Genomic DNA, 19,059 nt, shown 5'->3' with positions numbered 1-19,059 from the left:
TAGCATTCAGTGTGGTACCTGTAATCTGTATTAGTCCAGAGACATGTATTTTCTTATATCTTTATAAAGGAGGATTTTGGCAGGAAGCTAGTAAGGGTTGTTCAGCTTTAATCCTGGAGATAAACAATTAACAACCTGCTACTGTTTGCTGGTAAGGAGAAGCTATGATCTGCATGTGAGAGTTAATTGAGGTCCTGGTCATTGTTCAGCAAAAAAATGGTAAAAAGGAGGTCCAGGTCAAAGTAACTTACAGCTATTTAAAAGTTAATAGCATTTGAACTCTCAGTCATAATGTTACAACTAACCACTTTTTTTTTATTTATTTATTATTATTTGAAGTTGTTTGGAAGCAGGAAGAGTTAGTAATTACAATCTACAGTGACAAAATATACTTTACCCAGCAAGTACAAACACTGAAGTTTGGCATGCACACAAATATTCTCTGGGTAACTTTAAAGTACTCTCGAGGTCAGCTGAACAGTCTTAGTTTTGCTCTGTACGCTTACTAGAGAATCAGCAGGTTCTTTGACTTTCAGTTGCAGACGACTGTAAGTGTAAAAAGCATGAGACTACACCAACCTGAAAATTTGGTTTAGCATGTAAGTTTTATTACATTCAAGAAGATAAGATACTGAATAAGATAAAACCTGCATGTTTCAGATTAACAAGTATAGTTAGTAAATAATTAAAACTGGGGAAAAAAAAATTTACACTAACCCTTGACTCACCTTATAATGTTCAATAAATTAACATTGTCATTTTCTGCCATTATTTTCTCCATAATTAACAGGCAGCATTAGCAGAACTGTACAGGCCTCTTTAAATCACCCTATCAGAATAATTTGATACAAAGACTTTTTTGTGAAGTTTGTAGTCAGTGTAATAACTGAATCACTGCTGTACTCAAAACGATAATTCAGAAGCTTTTAATGCAGGGGACAAAGGTGGCTAATAGCTTTGTCTTTGGAATTAAAGATGCTAAAGTTCATGACTGCAGAACCTCACTTGCAGACCATGCCACACTCCAAGAAAGAACAATATCCAAAGCCTGCTTATACCTTGTGAAAAGCAAAAAATAATCATTAAAAAAAAGCACCACCGAGAAACTCAGAAGCTCAAGTCACTGTACAACTTGCCACTAACTCAGTTAAGTTTTTTATTTGGCTTTGGAACACTGAACCATCATCTAGTTAAGAGAAAACAATACTGGTGGTTAGTTTCATAATCATTTTTTAACTCAGCCACTCTGCAAAATATACATTATTTTTTAAAACAAGCAGTGATGTAGCTTGGCTAGCCGTTGAAATGGGTCCCTTGCCAATGGAATTTTAGCTTGAAAAAGGAAACAAAGTTAAATCTCTCATTCGTAGTCAGGAATTGTTTCTCCAGCTTACATCTAAACCTGAAAGTTTGTTTTACATAAACTATGCAAAAACCTGACAATTCATTTGGTTGTACCTCTGCTTTCCTGCTTTTTTGTCAGACTTCCAGGACTGTAACCAGCTACCAGGGCACATTATTCCACTGCCCATGTCTTGTTAATTCTTTGTCTAACAAACTCAAAGCATCACAGCACGTTTTCCTCGAGGCTAAGAAACTAGCTCCATAAAGTGCATTAGCTTGTTAAGCCACATATTTTGGATTCCTTCAGTTAACTCAGTTAGCGGCAGTTAGCACCCCACGTGAGGAGAAGAGCGCACTGGCGAATCGGTGGCCGCCGTTCGCCTCTGGCCCGGGTGACAGCCAATGGGAAAGCAGCTCGCAAGGGCTTTCCGGACCGTTACCTGACGGCCGTTGAGTCTCTTCGGCTGCGGACGTGTTGCGGTGGAGTGCCGTGCAGTCGAGGCTCCTGAGCCTAACGAGGCGCCATGGTGGGAGTGGGAACTCGGGTTGGGGAGAGGAAGGGAACCTGGGATGGCTTTTGCCGCGGCGGGTTTGGGGAGTCGAGAGTGACCTGTGCTGCGGCGGAGCTCGCGGAGCGCTGCCGCTTGCGGCCCTGCGGTAGCGTAAGGCCGTGTGTGGGAGTGGAGAAATTAACATGAGAACTGAGAGTTCGAGGGAGGTGACGTGTAGAAGTTGTCTGGTGGTAAATGAGACAAAACAGGTGGAAAAGCAACGAAACCGGCTTTGCAGTGCGAAGGACGACGGTTGAGGGACAAGAACGCCTACCGCATCGGCGGCGGCATTTCTTGTGGTGCCTAAAACGATTGGGGGCTGCACGCAGCCAAGCAGAGGAGAGGCGTGTGTCCGGCGGCCAATGGCGTGCCACCGTGCCGTGAAGGGGCGCGGCTGTGCGGCGGTGTCTGCGCCTCTGCTCCCGCCCCAGACTGCGCGGGGCTGCGCGCTGGGGAACGAGAGCTTGGGGTGGTGTGAAAGCGTTGGAAGCTCATTGCCAACCCAATAGAAGTGCAGATAAATGCAGAGTGAGCCTCACTGGCAAAAGGCTAGTGACAGAACCACGAGGGTGAGAATTCAAACATGTAGTTGAAGATGAGAGTTTTGATGAAGCTTTAAAGACGCTCTCTACCTCTGTGTTTTCCTAGATCAGCTAAATACACAGTAATAGTATATAATATATGTATAGTATATAATAATAAGCTAGAATAAGAGTTTCAGTCTCAGATGTAAAACAAAATTGGGGTTTTGAGTGATTTAAACGTAAGTGCCATGCTTCCTCACCCAGATGATTTAGTAGAGGAACCCAAATATGAGTGGATTGCCTGGCACTAGTTATGTGCTTATTGTAAAGGAAAACATACTTAGAGGTCTTGTGCAGAAAAAATTCTTGCAACATTACTCAGTACATTATTGTCAACAGATCAAGGAAATAGAGGGTTATTATATAAAGAAGGCTTCTAAAACCAAAGAAAGGTGAAAAAGAGACTAAACGGAATATTATACACAGGATATACGTGCTCTGTGGTAAGGAATGATGATACTGCATTCATCCTGCGTGACCATGTGGTATCTAAGATCCTCCAACATTCTCAACGTTAAATCCTAGAATCTTTACAGTTGGTCATCTGGTCAAACTCCCCGGCAATGATTAGGGAAAAGCACAGCTAGATTAGATTGCCCAGGGCTTGATCCCACCTTGCCTTGTAAGTCTCCAGGAATGAGGCATCAACCACAACTCTAGGCAGCCTGTTCCAGTGCTTTGCCACCCTTGCTGTAAAAAACTGTTTCCTTCTATCCAACCTAAATGTGTTTTACTTTGTGACGTTCGCCTGTACCCACTGCTCAAGCCTGCTTAGGTCCCTCTGGATGGCATCCTGTTCCTCTGGTGTGTCAACTGCAGCCCACAGCTTGGTGTCATTAGCAAACTTGCTGAGGGTGCACTTGACCCCACTTTTGATGTTGCTGATGAAGGTGGTATCAAAGAGTACCAGTCCCAGCACTGATCCCTGGGGGACGCTGCTTGTCACCGATCTTCATCCAGACACTGAGCCATTGGCCACTGCTCTCTGGACTCGATTCTGCAGCCAGTTGTTCATCCATTGAACAGTCCACTCATCAAATCCATATATTTCATATATATTTTCATATATTTCCATATATTTAAGGACTGTGATTGAAGGACTCTGACACAATACCCCACAACATCCTTCTCTCCAAATTGGAAATACATGTGGCTCTTCTGTTGTCCGTTGATGCAGTGACACTGCCATAAAAGACTGCTAGGTTGGTCAAGCAGGATTTGGCCTTGGTGAAGCCGTGCTGGTTCTCCCTGCCTTCCATGTGCCTTAGCTCACAGAGGTGAGACTGATGGGTTGGTAGTTTTGAGGGTCATCATATTATCCTTCTTAGAAGTGGGTGTGCTGTTGACTTTTTCCAGTCACCAGAGACTGATTGCCAGGACTTTGCAGATGTCATGGAGAGTGGCTTGGTGACCACATCAGCTAATTCCCTAAGGACTCTGGGATGCATTTCATCGGGACTCATAAACTGGCAGATGTTCAGGTTCCTCAGGTGGTCAAAAACGTCATCTTTGCTTACAGTGGGAGGGACGTTGCTTCCCCAGTTCCCTCCTGCTAAACCAAACATTTGAGGGCTGTTTGGCGAGCAGTTATCAGAGAAGATTGAAGCAAAGCAGTTGTTAAGTACCTCAGCCTTCTCCTTGTCTGTTGTTACCAGATCGCCTGTGTCACTTACTAGGCATGGTATGCATTCCTGGACTTTCCTTTTCTGGATGAGGTACCTGTAGAAGCCTTTCTTGTTCTTCTTGGTATCCCTTGCCAAAGTTAGGCCAAGCTGGGCCTTGGCTTTCCTGACCCCCTCCCTGCACAGACTTGCAGCTTCTTTGTAGTCTTCCCATGGTACCTGTTTGCACTGCCTGTACGTTTTCTTCTTGCTCTTCCATTTGACCAGCAGGTCCTGGTTCAGCCACGCCTGTCTCTTGCCTTCCTTTCCTGACAGCGTAGATCAGCAGCAGTGAGTAGATTCATGCTAGCAGCAGACTGTTGGGTCATTTTAATTGTCACTCAAGCAGCCGAGGTAATAATGCAGCAGGGAAAGATCACTACAGTATAACCCACAGATAGCAAGTTATTTTGAGAGTGAAATCTAAGTGACGGATAGCCCCAGATCTCACGTTATCATTGTCCTTTTTTTTGTTTGCAGCGTGAATGCATATCCATCCATGTTGGTCAGGCTGGTGTTCAGATTGGCAATGCATGCTGGGAATTGTATTGTCTTGAACACGGGATCCAGCCTGATGGTCACATGCCCAGTGACAAAACTATTGGAGGCGGAGATGATTCATTTAACACTTTCTTCAGTGAGACGGGAGCTGGTAAACATGTTCCCAGAGCAGTGTTTGTGGACCTGGAGCCAACGGTAGTCGGTACGTACGCAAGATGCACATCTTCAATGTAAAACTACTCCTTTCCTTTCAGACTTTTGTGCGTTTTCAAAACACTAGGGGTTCTGAAAGGTGTATAGCTGGATGATGTTTTGACATTTTTGGTTCGTGTTATTTGAAAGAGATGAAATGATGGTCTATGGGTAATGTTTGGAAAACATTAAACTTCTTTGCAGATTTTGGATAATCTTTCCAAGTCACTGCACTACATCCACAGCTTCATTTAATTGCTATCCAGAATGCCTGTGCCTGCAGTGTAGTTCTCTTGAGTTGCCTCCATGTTCCAGGATGCAAATACTGCTTTGTGAGCATCCGATGTTTTCCCCTAAAGAAAGACACTGAAGTTGTACCAACTTCTTGCTGCGTTTGTTCATGGAAGCTGTCTGTAGGTTTTTGACGTTTCCTTTTACGTAGTATGTCATCCCTAGGCACCACATGCAGAACTCAGCAGATAAATTTTATGTTGGAATATGTATTTTTTCACTTGTAGATGAAGTACGTACAGGCACATATAGGCAGTTGTTCCACCCTGAGCAGCTCATTACTGGGAAAGAAGATGCAGCTAATAATTATGCCAGAGGCCATTACACCGTTGGAAAAGAGATTGTTGATCTAGTGTTAGACCGCACGCGCAAAGTGGTAAGAATTCGTGCTGCAGATCAATATTTAAAATAAGTAAGATACAGCTCTAGAGCTACCTGTAGTTACAATTTGTTATGACACTTGTGTTGTTTTTTTTTTTTTTCTGGGGGGGGAGGGAGTTGTTTGTTTTTAAGAATTTTATGCATAGATTATGAAAAACAAAAAACCGGGAACTTGGTCCCATGCCTCCCCCCTCTTGAGTTAAATAAAAATTCAGTCAGTAAAACTTGAAAGTTCTTGTGATGTGGAACATCATTATTTGAAGATATTTTAAGGATACCTCAGAAGTGCGTTATAAAATCTTTAGACTGTAAGCACTTGTTTGTTATTTTTAACCTGAATCGCACCATTATGTGTCATTCAAAATATTTCCAGTACCCTGAAACTCAGATTTTGGTTGGACGTTCAGTAATTTCACGTCTTTCTAGGTTTCCATAACCTGGTGTAATGTAAGAAATTCACTTAGCATGATGTGAATCAAAGTGAAGTAGTGATTGCCTTTCTGAAGTTGTAAAAATACTTTTTTTCCAAACCAAATTGATACTTGCTGCCATACAGAGTACAATAGTAGTTTAAAAGCTGCAAGCCTGCTGTAATTTCTAATAACCTTTCGCAGTGGTGCACAACTGCTCTTGCTTTTAGTAGGATAAAAAATGCATAAAGGAAAATGCTACATTCAAATGAGAAAATACTCATATTCAGAACAAGGTGTGCTGTGGTGGTTTTAAGTAAAAGATATGCAAGAAAAAAGTTACCTTTTAAAACAAATGATGAGGAAATAATTGCTTTTGAGTGTTTATTTTAATGTTGATGATTTTGGAAAAGGTAATAATAAATATATGTTTTTTCTCTCTTGCTTTTTTCCATCCTATTATAGGCTGATCTGTGCACTGGGCTGCAAGGTTTCCTTATCTTTCACAGTTTTGGAGGAGGCACTGGTTCAGGGTTTACATCTCTGCTCATGGAAAGGCTCTCTGTTGACTATGGCAAAAAATCTAAACTAGAATTTGCAATTTATCCAGCACCACAGGTTTCTACTGCTGTAGTGGAACCTTACAATTCAGTTTTAACTACTCATACAACACTGGAGCATTCAGACTGCGCATTCATGGTAGATAATGAAGCCACTTATGATATATGTCGTCGCAACCTGGACATAGAACGTCCCACTTATACCAATTTAAATCGACTAATTGCGCAAATTGTTTCATCCATCACAGCTTCACTACGTTTTGATGGAGCCCTTAATGTAGATCTGACAGAATTTCAAACTAACCTTGTTCCGTACCCACGAATCCATTTCCCCTTGGTAACATATGCCCCTATCATCTCTGCTGAAAAAGCCTACCATGAGCAGTTATCCGTGGCTGAAATTACCAATGCTTGCTTTGAACCAGCCAACCAGATGGTAAAATGTGACCCACGTCATGGTAAATACATGGCCTGCTGTATGTTATACAGAGGTGATGTTATCCCTAAAGATGTCAACGCAGCTATCGCTACTATCAAGACTAAACGTACCATTCAGTTTGTGGATTGGTGCCCAACTGGATTCAAGGTACTTTGATAACTTCTGAAGTGCTTGATCTTGGAAATAGTAGGAATTACGTGATATTTGGAGGTAGCGGTCGTTGTACTGTACTGTAACGTTCCTGTTACTGAACTGCTTACATTTCAGATTATATTCTTAAATATAATTCCCTGATACTTTAACTCAGATGAAAATTCTAAAACAAGTTACAGAATAGCAGTCACGGTTTTTGTAGGAACAGGCAGTACTGAGTGTCTGAAAATAATTTACAAACAGGTTGTACTGAAAAGCAATGCCAGGTTTTACTGCAAGTCTTCAAAAATCTCGGGAGCTTTGTACAGAAGGAATATAGGCAAGCCCCAAGCAAATGTAGAAACACTACATGAAGTTATTGAATTCAGTGCAGTAATTTCCCAACAATGGTTTTGAGATACCTTGAAGTGGTAGACGCTATCAGTTTCCGGACATGTGGAGCCTGACTGCTATCACTAGAGCAAACCTATTTTTTTCGTTGTGATTCATTTAAACATAGGCTCCTGTAAGTCGCCTTTTTACTAGATGAATATCAGGTTGTTCAGCTACTTCTGCTTGTTCTCAGTTGACTGGCAGTGTCACCTTCCGGACAAGAGGTCCATCCTTCCAGCTACTGTCCATGCATTCAGGACTTGCAAAGACCTAGATTCTTACGTTCTTTGTAGAGTCCAGTAGGCTCTTATGATCTGTTGGACAAATAACCTCTAGGCCAATGTAGCTAACGCTGGACCAGTTTGACCAGATCCTGAATTTAGGATTTAGTTAAATATTTTGATGAAGCGCAAAATAATTTTATTTAATTGTTCACAGTTGTGGCTACTGTTGTTGTTAACAGAAATAAGTCTTCAGTGCTTCCCAGTAATTAAAGACGTTCTCACTTGTTTTCTTGAAGGTGGGCATTAACTACCAGCCTCCAACTGTGGTGCCAGGTGGCGACCTTGCAAAGGTGCAGAGAGCTGTATGTATGCTGAGTAATACCACTGCCATTGCTGAAGCATGGGCTCGTCTCGACCATAAATTCGATTTGATGTATGCCAAACGTGCCTTTGTACATTGGTACGTTGGGGAAGGAATGGAGGAAGGAGAATTTTCCGAAGCCCGGGAAGATCTGGCTGCCCTTGAAAAAGATTATGAAGAAGTTGGGATAGACTCTGTAGAAGCAGAGGCTGAAGAAGAGGATGAATACTGAAAATGCCGAAGTAATAGAAAGTGTGTTCTGTAACAGCAACAAATGAATTGCAGAATCCTGTTCGCTTGCTTGCTTGTTTTCAGATGCAGTTTTAAATGTTGTACTGTTCATTTTTTTCTTTGTTACTGTTTACACACACAGTTGCTGCGTAAGAACCGTTTGAAATTACAGTTTTTGGTAGCATCTAGTCTTGCACAACGTAAAGATTAAATTACAAACTTGTGTACGTGTCTGTAACGCTGTATTTATCTATTTATCTATTTATCAATTTATCTAACTGTAGTAAGGGTAAATGCCATTACACTTTTGGTCTGAACTAGAATATTTGCTAAAAGCACCAAACTTGCTACTTAAAAAAATAAAATTAAAAAAAAAAAATGGGGAGACTCAGCAGACAAAAGGTAAAATTTTCCAACCAGCGTGCCCCCTTACACTCAGTTCCACCTTAGATAGTATACTAGTAGTAACAAGTATAGTTAGTAAATAATTAAAACTGGGGAAAAAAACTGTTCAGTTTTAAGCACAGTATTGGTAAGGATGATGGCTGTTTACTTGACATTTTGTTGTTTATCTTGAGTGTGACTGTATGTATAAACTTACAGCCATATTGGGAAAACAAAGGTTGGTTTTAACAGACGCTGTAAAATAACTTTGCTAAGAATAAATATTGTATGTGATGATAATGTAAAACATTTGTTCTACATATCAATGTCACACTTTTGCATTACTAGCATGAACACATTTCACTCATTTGCCTAGCACACAAAAATCAAATCCCATCCTATTATTACATGCAGATAACTGACAAGACAAAATCCACTATTTCAAAATGAACTCTTAATTTCCTCTTCCAGAAAATTAGTTCATTTATATTTATCAAGTGCCATTATCAATCAACTTGCATATGTAGTAGTTAATCCACGTTTTACCTTTCCTGCAAATGATTAAAGGCCCAACAAGCCCTGAGGCAACATCTCTTGGAGCATCTATGTGAGAGTGGTAAACCCTGGTAATGCAGTCTGCATCTCCTTCAGCAGGACCTTGATCTTCTGTCACATCCCACGTATAAGTGTACTGGCCTCCAGGCTTCACAGCATCATCTCTTTTTTCAAAACCTTTGGTATAGTCTGGATAAAAAGCACCTGAGGAATGGCACACGGCCAACATTAACATAACGCATTTCACAATACGGTGTCAGAACAGTGCTTTCAAGTTGACTACATGCTGCAATAACAGGGATTGAATACTCGAATAGAGGTAAAACAAATTTTAATTCAGATGGATAGAGCTCTCCCTTCTGCTAGAATTCCTTTACTCGACTTTGAGTTCTGCAGGTGCGCTGTGACAAGTAACTTTAAATTGAGTTCTTTATTAAGAGGGCACAGTGTACTTCTGCTAAAGAGACAACAGCTAAAATATTTGTAAAACATTTGTTAAATATTGATCTTGGAATCTATTCTAAAACATTGCATTCCTCTCCAAGGAACACAGGTGTGCCTCAAATAAGAGCAACAGTGGTAAAATTGCAAATATTGTTCTATATATTACCATACAACATGCTGTTCTGCTCCCATAGTGCGTCAATGCCAAGTCACATATTTGGTGTAATGAAAACCCTTTAAAAATATTAGATGTTAAACTAATATTTCACAATTTTTTTCCCCACTGAAAAATTTTCAAAGACTACTTTTGACAGTATCTACTCAATAATTCACACAGTCTTTAAGGCATCTTAATAAAACTTTCAGTGGCTATATTCCAGTGCAGTCTTTCTTGCAGATAATAGTATGGAAAACTACCCAGTGAGGTGCATCTGGCAGAGTGAATTGTCAGGCTACAGCCTCAGGTTTAGATGTCATCATACTACATTCAGTAGTTTTCAAGGAGGAAACTGGAATCACAGTATTTCCTCAGGAGGGACACGCTGCTCTTTCTGACAGATGGCACATTCATGGGTTGCTGTATGCATAAAAGATGCTACAAAAACACTCCATAGATTGTCCAGAAGAGAACGCGACTCTTCTGCCTGTCAATATGCAAGGACTCCACTAATTTCAGTGAAACTGCAGCAGTGTTTCACAGCTTGAAAGTCTCCCCTATTGCCAACAACTATTGTCTTCACTAATACCAGTAGCATGGTTACAGTACATCTGAAAGAGTGATGGCTAATTTATCTAAGCTGAAGGCATTTGCCTGTTTTAAGGAACTTTTGTGTATAATTCAGAATTCTTAATACCATTAAGAGTTATAACTTATACAAACAGTATTTTCTTTACAACAGCATCGTTTTTTTTTTCCTTCAGACATCCCTACATTACCCTTATTTCAGATGGAACGTTGATCTAAAATTGCCTTCTACACGAACCCCACTTTTGGCTCAGTATTTCACTCTTGAACAAATACCAGAAGTTCTTAATCAGCTCCTATTTTAAACTGAGTGTGTCTTGTTTCAGAAGATAATTCGCTTAGGCAGTTGTATCTTTGATGACAAAGCTTTTGTTCAATTCTGACACAAAATGGACTCAAGCTTACCTTCGTTTTCCTTTGTATATTTTACACCATGTGGATGCAGTGTGTAGTTTCTGGAAGCAAAGTTTTTCAAGTGAACAACAATGGAATCACCAACTTCTCCTTTAATGATGGGGCCTAAAAAACCCAGCCAGGAAGGTTTCTCAACTATCACATCATATAAAACATCAGTGTACTGAGTGTAGACAGCCTTCTTATAAATGCTTCCTATCCTTTGTGGTCCTCTTTTAAGGAAGACTTCAGCTTGCCTGTAAAGAAAATACACAATGTCAGATATTCACTTTATACTTGAACAGTGCTAATTAGCAGATCTCAAACAAAAGCCAAGCCTCCGTAGCACTGTGCACAATCTGCCTTTAGAAGCAAATACATTCACATTTCTGAAGAGTACAGGCACTCAGATAGAGACTAAATGCTACACACCAACTATGAATTTTTTCTATCTATTTTGTAGACTGAAGATAAGGATACTTGACACAATTTTCTGCTGCTTGTAAGTCAAACAACAGGTCTTCCTGCTCAACATTTTTGTACGTGCTTCAAGTTCTGCATAATCTTCCAAAGCCAGTTAAAACCAACAAGTATCATGTTATGTTGACTTCACAGTCAGCAAGGAGAAGACTCTTCTTACTAGTGATATACTTCTTCACTCTTCATTTAGTATAGTTCTACTTCATTTTAAAAGCACTGAAAAAATAGAGAGGATGACTATTTTTTTTTCCTGTCCAATACTTTCTTTGATGCCTCCGATATCTGAGTTTTCGTTATTTATTATTTATGTCTTCAGGGTATCACCTTTCTCCTCACCACACTTATCCTCTATTTCTCATACTGCACAGAGCCTTTCTTGCATGAAACACTCCAGCTGCTGCATCTCCACAAGAAAGAGACCACTGCCAACAACAAACATTTAAAAAGGAAAATTGTGCCCAACAGAAAAATCAGAACAGAAAAAACATGTTAAACTTCTGAGTTTAAAGATGTAAAAGCAGAAGCCTTCCCTTCATCACTGCCACTTGGCCAATTCAAAATAACAGTAGGCATTCACATGATCATTTCCCTACCTCTAGTTAATAAACGTTTCATTACGATAAAGTCACAAAAAGAACATTACATTGTACAACATTTTCCATCAGCAGAGAGTCGCAATTTAGTTCTTAAGCAAGTCAGGAAAAAGTAAATACTCCCTTACATGTCAGCCACCAGGTTCACTGACACTAGCACAATTCATTTCACCAACTTCACCAGGTCCTGGTCCTAGCATCTAAAGCAGACAATGCTATTAAATAAAACTCCATCAGTACGAACTACATTACTTACTCTTCTTCTGCAAAACGTAGTCCAGATATGATATCAGTACTACCAGGAGCATAGTCCCATGCTGTCTCTATAATCCCGATGTAGTACTCCCTGGTCACTGCCCCACTTCAGCAAAAAAACAGCACAACGTTTAGCAAGTACAGCTTCATTCTGCATTCACGAACCTCGTGGAAAGCGTGAAACAGAGAGCGGGTACATGCAATTTCCTTTTATATGGTCTTCTTTCCCACCTCAATTCCACCCCAATCAGAACACCCCGAATCTTTAACTTAACTCTGCTCAGCACCTTTCTTAGTAGAAGGCAAACAGCTCTTTCACAAGAGGGCTGTAAGTTCAGTAAAGCCAGTACTACATACAGAAAATACTCAAAGCTTCTACAGCACAAACACAATCTACCTTTCACAACCAGACCCAGCACCAACCCCCGGGAGCACCGCCGCTCACAGCTCTCCAGCCGCACTCTGCGCCGCCCATCACCACCACTGAGCTCAGCCAGTAAACCAGTTCTCAGCCCACCTCATCATCCACTCATCTATCCCACACTTTCTCAGCTTCATTACCAGGATGTCACAGGAGACTGTAACAAAACATTGCTGAAGTCAAGGTAGACGACACCCACTGCAGTACCTGAAATGGTCCATTCCATCCCACTCGGGCTGAAGCTTTGACTCCTTCCAGATGTGTATTAGGACCAGCCTCCTACACGGGATGAGTGCACTGGAAATTCCAGAGGTGGAGTTTGAGCCAACAGCCCACATTCCTTAAGGAATAACAGAGCAGCAGACAACCCGAGTACACAGTTCTGGAGAAACTTATCCTTGGTTTCAAGAGCGGGCATCTCACCACTCCCAAGTACAGCAACTCAAACAGCACTTCATAGGGCGATACTCCTAAGCCTTTTCTGTGAGTGGTTCGTGTTCTGACAAGGGCTACAGGCAAACACTTTGTCCATGGTAATTTGGTCTCTGAAACCAATTTTGACAAGTGCTTTTTCAGCATCTGATTGATTCATTCTACTTTCCCTGAAGAAGGAGGGTGCCACGGAGTATGGAGCTCCCACTTTATTTCTGAAGTTCTCATCAGCTCCTGTCGGACATGTGAAGTAAAGAGGCTTCCCTTATCTTGAGTCTATATTCCACACAATCCCACATCTAGAGATCGTGTCCAGATGTAGAGTCCTCAGTGCAGAAGAGACATGGACCTGTTGGATCACATCAGAGGATGGCCACAAAAAAACAGAACCAAGGGATCAAACAGCTCTCCTCCAAGGACAGGCTGAGAGAGCTGGGGCTGTTCAGCACGGAGAAGTGAGGGCTCCAAGGTGGCCTGGTAACAGCTGTTCAATACCTAAAGGGGAGCAAAAGGAAAGAACAAGGGAAAATTTGGGTTAGATGTAAGGAAAATATCTTTTACAGTAGGGGTGGTGAGGCAGTGGAACAGGTTGCCCAGAGATGTGCTGGATGCCCTGTCCCTTCCAAGGTGAGGCTGGATCGGGCTCTGATCTAGCTGTGAACATCCCTGTTCCTTGTGGGGAGTCGGACTAGATCATCACAAATGGTTCCTTCCGACTCCAAGGAGTCTATGGTGTGACAGCTGATGCCATGAGGAACAGCGACACAAAGGACGTCGATGGCCTGGTGAGCAGTCAGGGCAGGCAGGGAAGCCTGAGTGCTCAACAGCTCTGGAGACACTCAGCAAGCAATCCAACCAGGAAGATCCATATCAGCACAGAGCCTGTCCATGGCAGTCCCAGTATTCAGCAGACCAGAGGACTTGCTTCATCACACTGCTGGGTCCCGTAGCTGCAGAGCTAGCTATTTAACGGGAGCCAGGGGGTGGAAGGAAGGGGGGCACTGGGTATCATACAGATTAGGAAACTAAGAGCATCCCCTGACAGTTGGGATGGAGATCTGGGCTGATCCTGACAAAGTGGTCCAGAAGAGGGAAATCTTTCCTCTAAATACATTTCCTATAAATACAAAGCAAGATCTGCAAGAAACAGAAAAAAACATAGGACGCCAGGGTGGTCAGCCACAGCATGCTCTGAGCTCCATGCCCTGGCATCTGTTACAAATTCATAAGGGAGATCGAGGAGAGAAGCAGACAAAACAGGAACAGAACACTTGTGTTCAGTGTGCTCGAGTAGTGGAGACTGCATTGCCCTAAGTGAGGACAAAGAAAAGGGCCTCTGGGGCCCAGAGATTTTCTTAAGCTCAGGTACCAGCCTGACGGATGCACCACACTCTATCACCAGTCACATCGCTTACTGCGCTGGAAGAACAGAGCCCAGGGAGCCCCTTGTGACCCCCACTCCATCTGTAAGAGAGCTTCCAACAGCCATCACAAAACCCACCTGCATACAAGTGATGCATGAACAGGGGGCTCATGAGGGGCTCCATTGCCTGCTCCACAGATTTCACAGTGCTTAAACCACTAACTGGAGGAGCCCCAGAAACCCTTAAACCCCATCAAGCTGCAAAACAGAACGAGATCCAAAGAGACATGGAACATAATTTAACTATGTGCCCTTAAACAACCCTCAGCACGGGTGGAATTAACACATGGCACAGGAGACAAGAGGGGACATGGGGAGAGGACACAGGGAGGACACAAAGACACAGGTGGATGCAAGGACACAGTGGAAGGGGACACAGAGGGTACATGTCATTAAATGGGTTGGGACAACGCGGTAGCAGACAAACCAAGTTTGGAGCCTCAGGTTGGAGATTATGCAGTAAGAATCACCAAAGAGGGAACAGAGACTTCCTGAGAAATATTGAGTTCAAAAAGAGCTGCAAAGAAGATCTGGAGAACACAGAATCCCTTTATGGAAAAGAGCAGCAGCTCCAGACATTTCCAGAGTTGCAATGCACAGCCAACCAGCGTTACCTCAGGGCTGATTGGTGCATTCCAGAAATGAGATAAGAGCAAAAGAAAGGAACGAACATCAGTCCCTGCATTACCAGTTCAGAGAAAGGGAGATACCCCCTTCACTTCCCCCAGAAAACAATTGAAGGGCACCATAAAGACAGGCAAAGCAGATAGAGCTACTCTAAACCAGCTTAGGATCCCCGCAGAAAGGAAAAGATCAAAACCCTACAATAAAGAAAGAATTGCTTACCTCTTTCCAAGAACCAGAGCCCCCCAACAACCCCTGGGAGGGGATCACTGGGAAGAGACACTGCCTGTGGGGCTGCCAGCTTTCAGATGAGGTGAGGGAGGGCTGGAGCCAGGTTCAGCCCCATCTGCTCCCACAGCTGCATTGCTTCCACCTGTGCTTGCAGGGCTGCACCCCTCGCCAGGTGCTCCATCACTGCTTCAGGCTGTGATATCAAAGTTCCCATAAAGGCATGAAGAAAAAAAAAACAACACCAGCAGCCAATTGGGTCTGCCTGTCTGGCAAGGGGAGCTTTATTGATGGGTGAGCTAGGATGGCCCACGCATTTTGATTCCAGTCTGTCCTCAATGGCCATTGGTGACATTTCTAATAGATAGGGGAGCACAGGCTTCAATACTGATACAGCGAGGTGCTGAGAAGCTGCACATGCAGCACAAGGGCTGAGATGAGCGGCGTCAATGGAGCGAGTGCTGGCTGCCCAGCTGCCGGGCTCAGCTTACGGCTCCCCAGGGAGAAATGCGCGTCATCTCCTCACACAGCAATTAAAGGCCACTGTGATGTTATTGGAGGGTTTGGTGTCCTCAGTGGGTGAACCTGGCACCTGCCTGTATGGCAGCGTGTGGCCTTTGGGCTCCAACAGCAGTGCAAACCCCACAGAAACAGGGAGGCTGCAGTGCATCCTTCGTGCAGCCCTGCGCTCCTCAAGCCAGAGATCGCTGACGTGCTGCAGTGCCCCATTGCTGCTGCGGCTCAACGCGGGATTGCTGAAGTCACTGCAGATTTGGAGAAAAGACAGATCATCTCCAGAAAGCACTGCCCGTACAACTTGCCCACGTGCGTGGGGCACGAGCCCCATTTTGGGGGCAATGACCCCCACTTGCAGGGCACTATTTCCCCCCCCCCCCCCCAGTGTCACAGCTGTGCACCGAGGGCACCATCACCCCACTGCGCATGGCCATCAACTCGTCCCAGGACTCCACACATCCCACAGGCATCCCTGTCCCCGTCCTCAACCCCACAGTGACATCAGCAAGGAGCAAAGTGGGGCAGGGGACATGGGGGGACTTGAGGGGACATGAGAGGGAATATGGGGACACAGGGATGTGTGAGGACATGGGGGAACATGGATTTGATGTGTGGGGTCAGAACTACAGAGGTGAGAGGAGGTGACACGTAGAGGTGACAGAGGGAGGTGGCAGGCCGTGCCAGGAGGTGCTGGTGCCATTCGAGCAGCACTGCGGGGCAGATGAGCAGCACCAGCCCAACCTGGGGGCAATGGTGATGCTCCAGGATGAGGAGCTCATATTGGTCTTCCAGCAGGTAGGAGTTTGTTATCCATACGTAACACTGTACTTCTTTAGCTGTTTTAAAATCAGTGATAGTATGCGGTCTGATCCCATGTCTTTGAAAAGTGTGGTTTAAGGATCGTCAGTTGAGAAGAGCAGCAGAACATGGGGCCATTGCAGGGAGAAGGCATGGGGAAGGAAGTGAGGAAAGCAAGGAGAAAACCTGAAAAAGGAATGGGCAAAGAAAGGGGGTAAGACATAGGGGAATGAAGGGGAATGGACAGAATAGCTGCAGAGCAGCCTAAAAAGCAGCAAGAAGTTCTGGGAGGACTGTAGTGTGCCAGATTCTGCATCGGGTGTGTATCTGTGTGCATATGTTGCCATTACCTGCTTGGGTCAGGGTTCTTGTCAGTTCTGAGCTCCTGCAGTGGGAAGAGCTCGAGCAACTGGTGCAGTCGCTGCAGACCTGTGGGATGGGGGAGTGCTTGACAAGGACAGCCCTGCAGCCCTCAGCTGGACAAACTTGCTCCGTGTGCCCAGACTGGGAGCTGCACAGTGCCCAGCCGCACTGCTCCAGCTCAGAGCCCGCTGCCTGCAGCTGCATCTTTGCTTCCTTCCCTCCTGCCCAGAGCCTTGAGGGTGCTCCCACAGTCTCCTGCCCACCCCCAAAATGTCAGAGAAGACAGCTGGCAGCGAGCTGCAGGAATCCCAGCACCCTGTTTTCCTTCTGCCTGCAGCTCTCTCCTCCTCTGCCACACAGGGCTCCAGCCTGCAAAATGGGAATGGTCGGGGGGAAAGGGAGTGCTGGCAGGAGCGACTGCTGCAGCTGGCCAGGGAGGGTCTGCGTACCCCGTGCCCTTCTGGGCGATCTGTCCAGCTGCAGGAAGACCAGGGTAGGGCAGCTGAGAAGCTGCCCCCATCAGAGGGGGGAACAAGCTGTCCTTCCACAGAGACATTCCTCTCACAGCCAGATGCACCACACAACTCTCAGGCCATCTTGCCAACGGCAGCTGTGACACATCAATTCTTTCTAGGCAGGTGAATTAATTTTTTCCATCTGTAAACTTAGGGGGAGAACTGCAGTTTTTGTTAATCTTTGTAGGAACACTGTCATGGTCCACACAGAACTCAAAACTGCAGCTTTGTGCTAGATCTGGCTGCTTAGACTTGCTAGAACCTAAAACTTCCCTTTTTATGGCATGAAAAGAACAAAAAGCCAAAAATGAAACCGGCAGGGAAAGAAAGGCTTTTGAAGAAAAATACGTGGAAGTATAAACAAGACAGAGGCTGAGCAAACATTAACACGGCCCGGTGCTTTCTGCCAATGGGCTCTAATTCCGTTATCATTAAATTTGCTGGGCAGTTGCATTTTGGTATTTGAACATTTAGAAACAATGCAACAGACGCTGGCAAAAAGAAAAAAGAAAAAAAAACAACTCCTTTTTTACAGCTATTTATATGCACTTGGCACAGCTCTCCTGGGTTTGGAGCAGTTTCCCTCTTTCTTCTTCGTCTTTCCCCCCACAACCCCCACTTCGAACTTCGTGCTCCTCTCCCGTCCTCACAGCACACACACCGGATCGCCAGGCACTGCGCCGCCGCTCCCCAGTCCCGTCGGAAAAGTTCTTTCCGCGGTCTCTGCTGCCACCTCGTGGCCAATGCGCGGAACTGCCGCTGTCTGCCGCCGAGTCCTGCCAGCAGCACAACGCGTGTGCGTACAAATGCGGAAGTGGCGTTTTAACCGCTCTGCGCAGCTAATCCGCCACTCTCTATGGTGATCAGTCCTCCAGCTAATAGCGAACATGCGCCCATCAACTTAACAATAGCAATTTTTTCGAAACACCACTACAGGTACGGGCAACCAGCCGATTCTCGGACCGCCGGCTCAGCAATCTTCTCCCCCTTCTAATCCAGGATGCCCCTCATTTATTTCCGCCGTTTTATGCCCGAACCCACCAAGGAACGGAGCGGTTGGGCTCACAGCTGCTCCACAGCGCCTCGTGCCACGCAATTTGCTCGCCACCCCGGTGAATTAGCGAACGGCCCTTCCAGCCCCAGCCCCGCACCGTCCCCCAGCTGCGTAAAAGCCCTGGCAGCGACAGCGGAACGTGAGCAGCTCGGGGATTCGCTGTTGCGGTACTGGCGTGCAGCAGCACCGACTCCACAGCAACCCGGGACCAGAAGTCTCAGGAAAGCCATACGCATGAGCGAATCAGGGCACTGCTTCACTCCAGCGCCAGTCCCGGCACAGAACTGCGCCTGTGCCGGTATCGGCTCGGCTCTACGCGCGCGCCACTCTCGGCACCGCACTGCGCAAGCGCCGCTGGCGGCGTCACGCTGCAGACGTGCAAGTAAGCTGCTCCCAGCTGTGCCCGTAGAGCTGCAGCCCTCGCCAGGTGCTCAGTCACTGCTTCAGGTCGTGACCTCACAGCTCCCATACAGCCGTGAGGCAAAAAAAAAAAGTGAAATGAATGTCTGCCAAGGGTGGTTTATCAATGGATGAGCTGCGATGGCCCATGTGTGTGGATCGCAGTCTGTCCTCAAAGACAT

At 44.8% G+C, this 19,059-nt stretch overlaps 2 protein-coding genes and 1 long non-coding RNA gene across 5 annotated transcripts in view; 1 reads left to right on the top strand and 2 right to left on the bottom strand.

The window, feature by feature from the left end:
• LOC125686010 (ferroxidase HEPHL1-like) overlaps positions 1-15,386 on the bottom strand; it is a 35,475-nt gene extending 20,089 nt beyond the window's left edge. The window contains exons 1-5 of one of the 2 annotated variants that reach the window (XM_048929612.1): positions 15,227-15,386; positions 12,733-13,452; positions 12,106-12,210; positions 10,789-11,033; positions 8,701-9,398 (exon numbers count right to left, since the gene is read on the bottom strand). In XM_048929612.1, the coding sequence (XP_048785569.1) occupies positions 9,133-9,398; positions 10,789-11,033; positions 12,106-12,210; positions 12,733-12,863 (747 nt within the window). In that variant the 5' untranslated portion in view covers positions 12,864-13,452; positions 15,227-15,386 and the 3' untranslated portion in view covers positions 8,701-9,132. Of the gene's footprint in view, positions 1-8,700; positions 9,399-10,788; positions 11,034-12,105; positions 12,211-12,732; positions 13,453-15,226 lie in introns of those variants that run through there. The other variant, XM_048929619.1, reaches the window with a different exon arrangement.
• On the top strand, positions 112-8,262 carry LOC125685982 (tubulin alpha-3 chain-like). Of its 2 annotated transcripts, none has more exons than XM_048929549.1 (5): positions 112-151; positions 4,621-4,843; positions 5,352-5,500; positions 6,381-7,061; positions 7,960-8,262. In XM_048929549.1, the coding sequence occupies exons 2-5, from the start codon at positions 4,723-4,725 to the stop codon at positions 8,254-8,256; spliced, it is 1,248 nt and encodes a 415-aa protein (XP_048785506.1). In that variant the 5' UTR covers positions 112-151; positions 4,621-4,722; the 3' UTR covers positions 8,257-8,262. The 2 variants fall into 2 exon arrangements, with proteins under 2 accessions (XP_048785506.1, XP_048785497.1); XM_048929540.1 differs by lacking the exon at positions 112-151 and adding an exon at positions 1,808-1,871.
• Positions 15,387-15,564: 178 nt separating the features above from the next.
• LOC125701893 (uncharacterized) lies at positions 15,565-18,720 on the bottom strand. Its single transcript, XR_007380392.1, has 3 exons — positions 18,466-18,720; positions 16,897-16,975; positions 15,565-15,996 (listed from the first exon to the last, which is right to left on the bottom strand). It is a non-coding gene; the product is annotated as an uncharacterized LOC125701893 (long non-coding RNA).
• Between the last annotated feature and the right edge of the window lie 339 nt (positions 18,721-19,059).

This window comes from Lagopus muta, chromosome 1 (genome assembly GCF_023343835.1).
Source record: "Lagopus muta isolate bLagMut1 chromosome 1, bLagMut1 primary, whole genome shotgun sequence".
NCBI classification, from domain to species: Eukaryota; Metazoa; Chordata; class Aves; order Galliformes; family Phasianidae; genus Lagopus; species Lagopus muta.
This window is presented reverse-complemented; position numbering and strand designations above follow the sequence as displayed.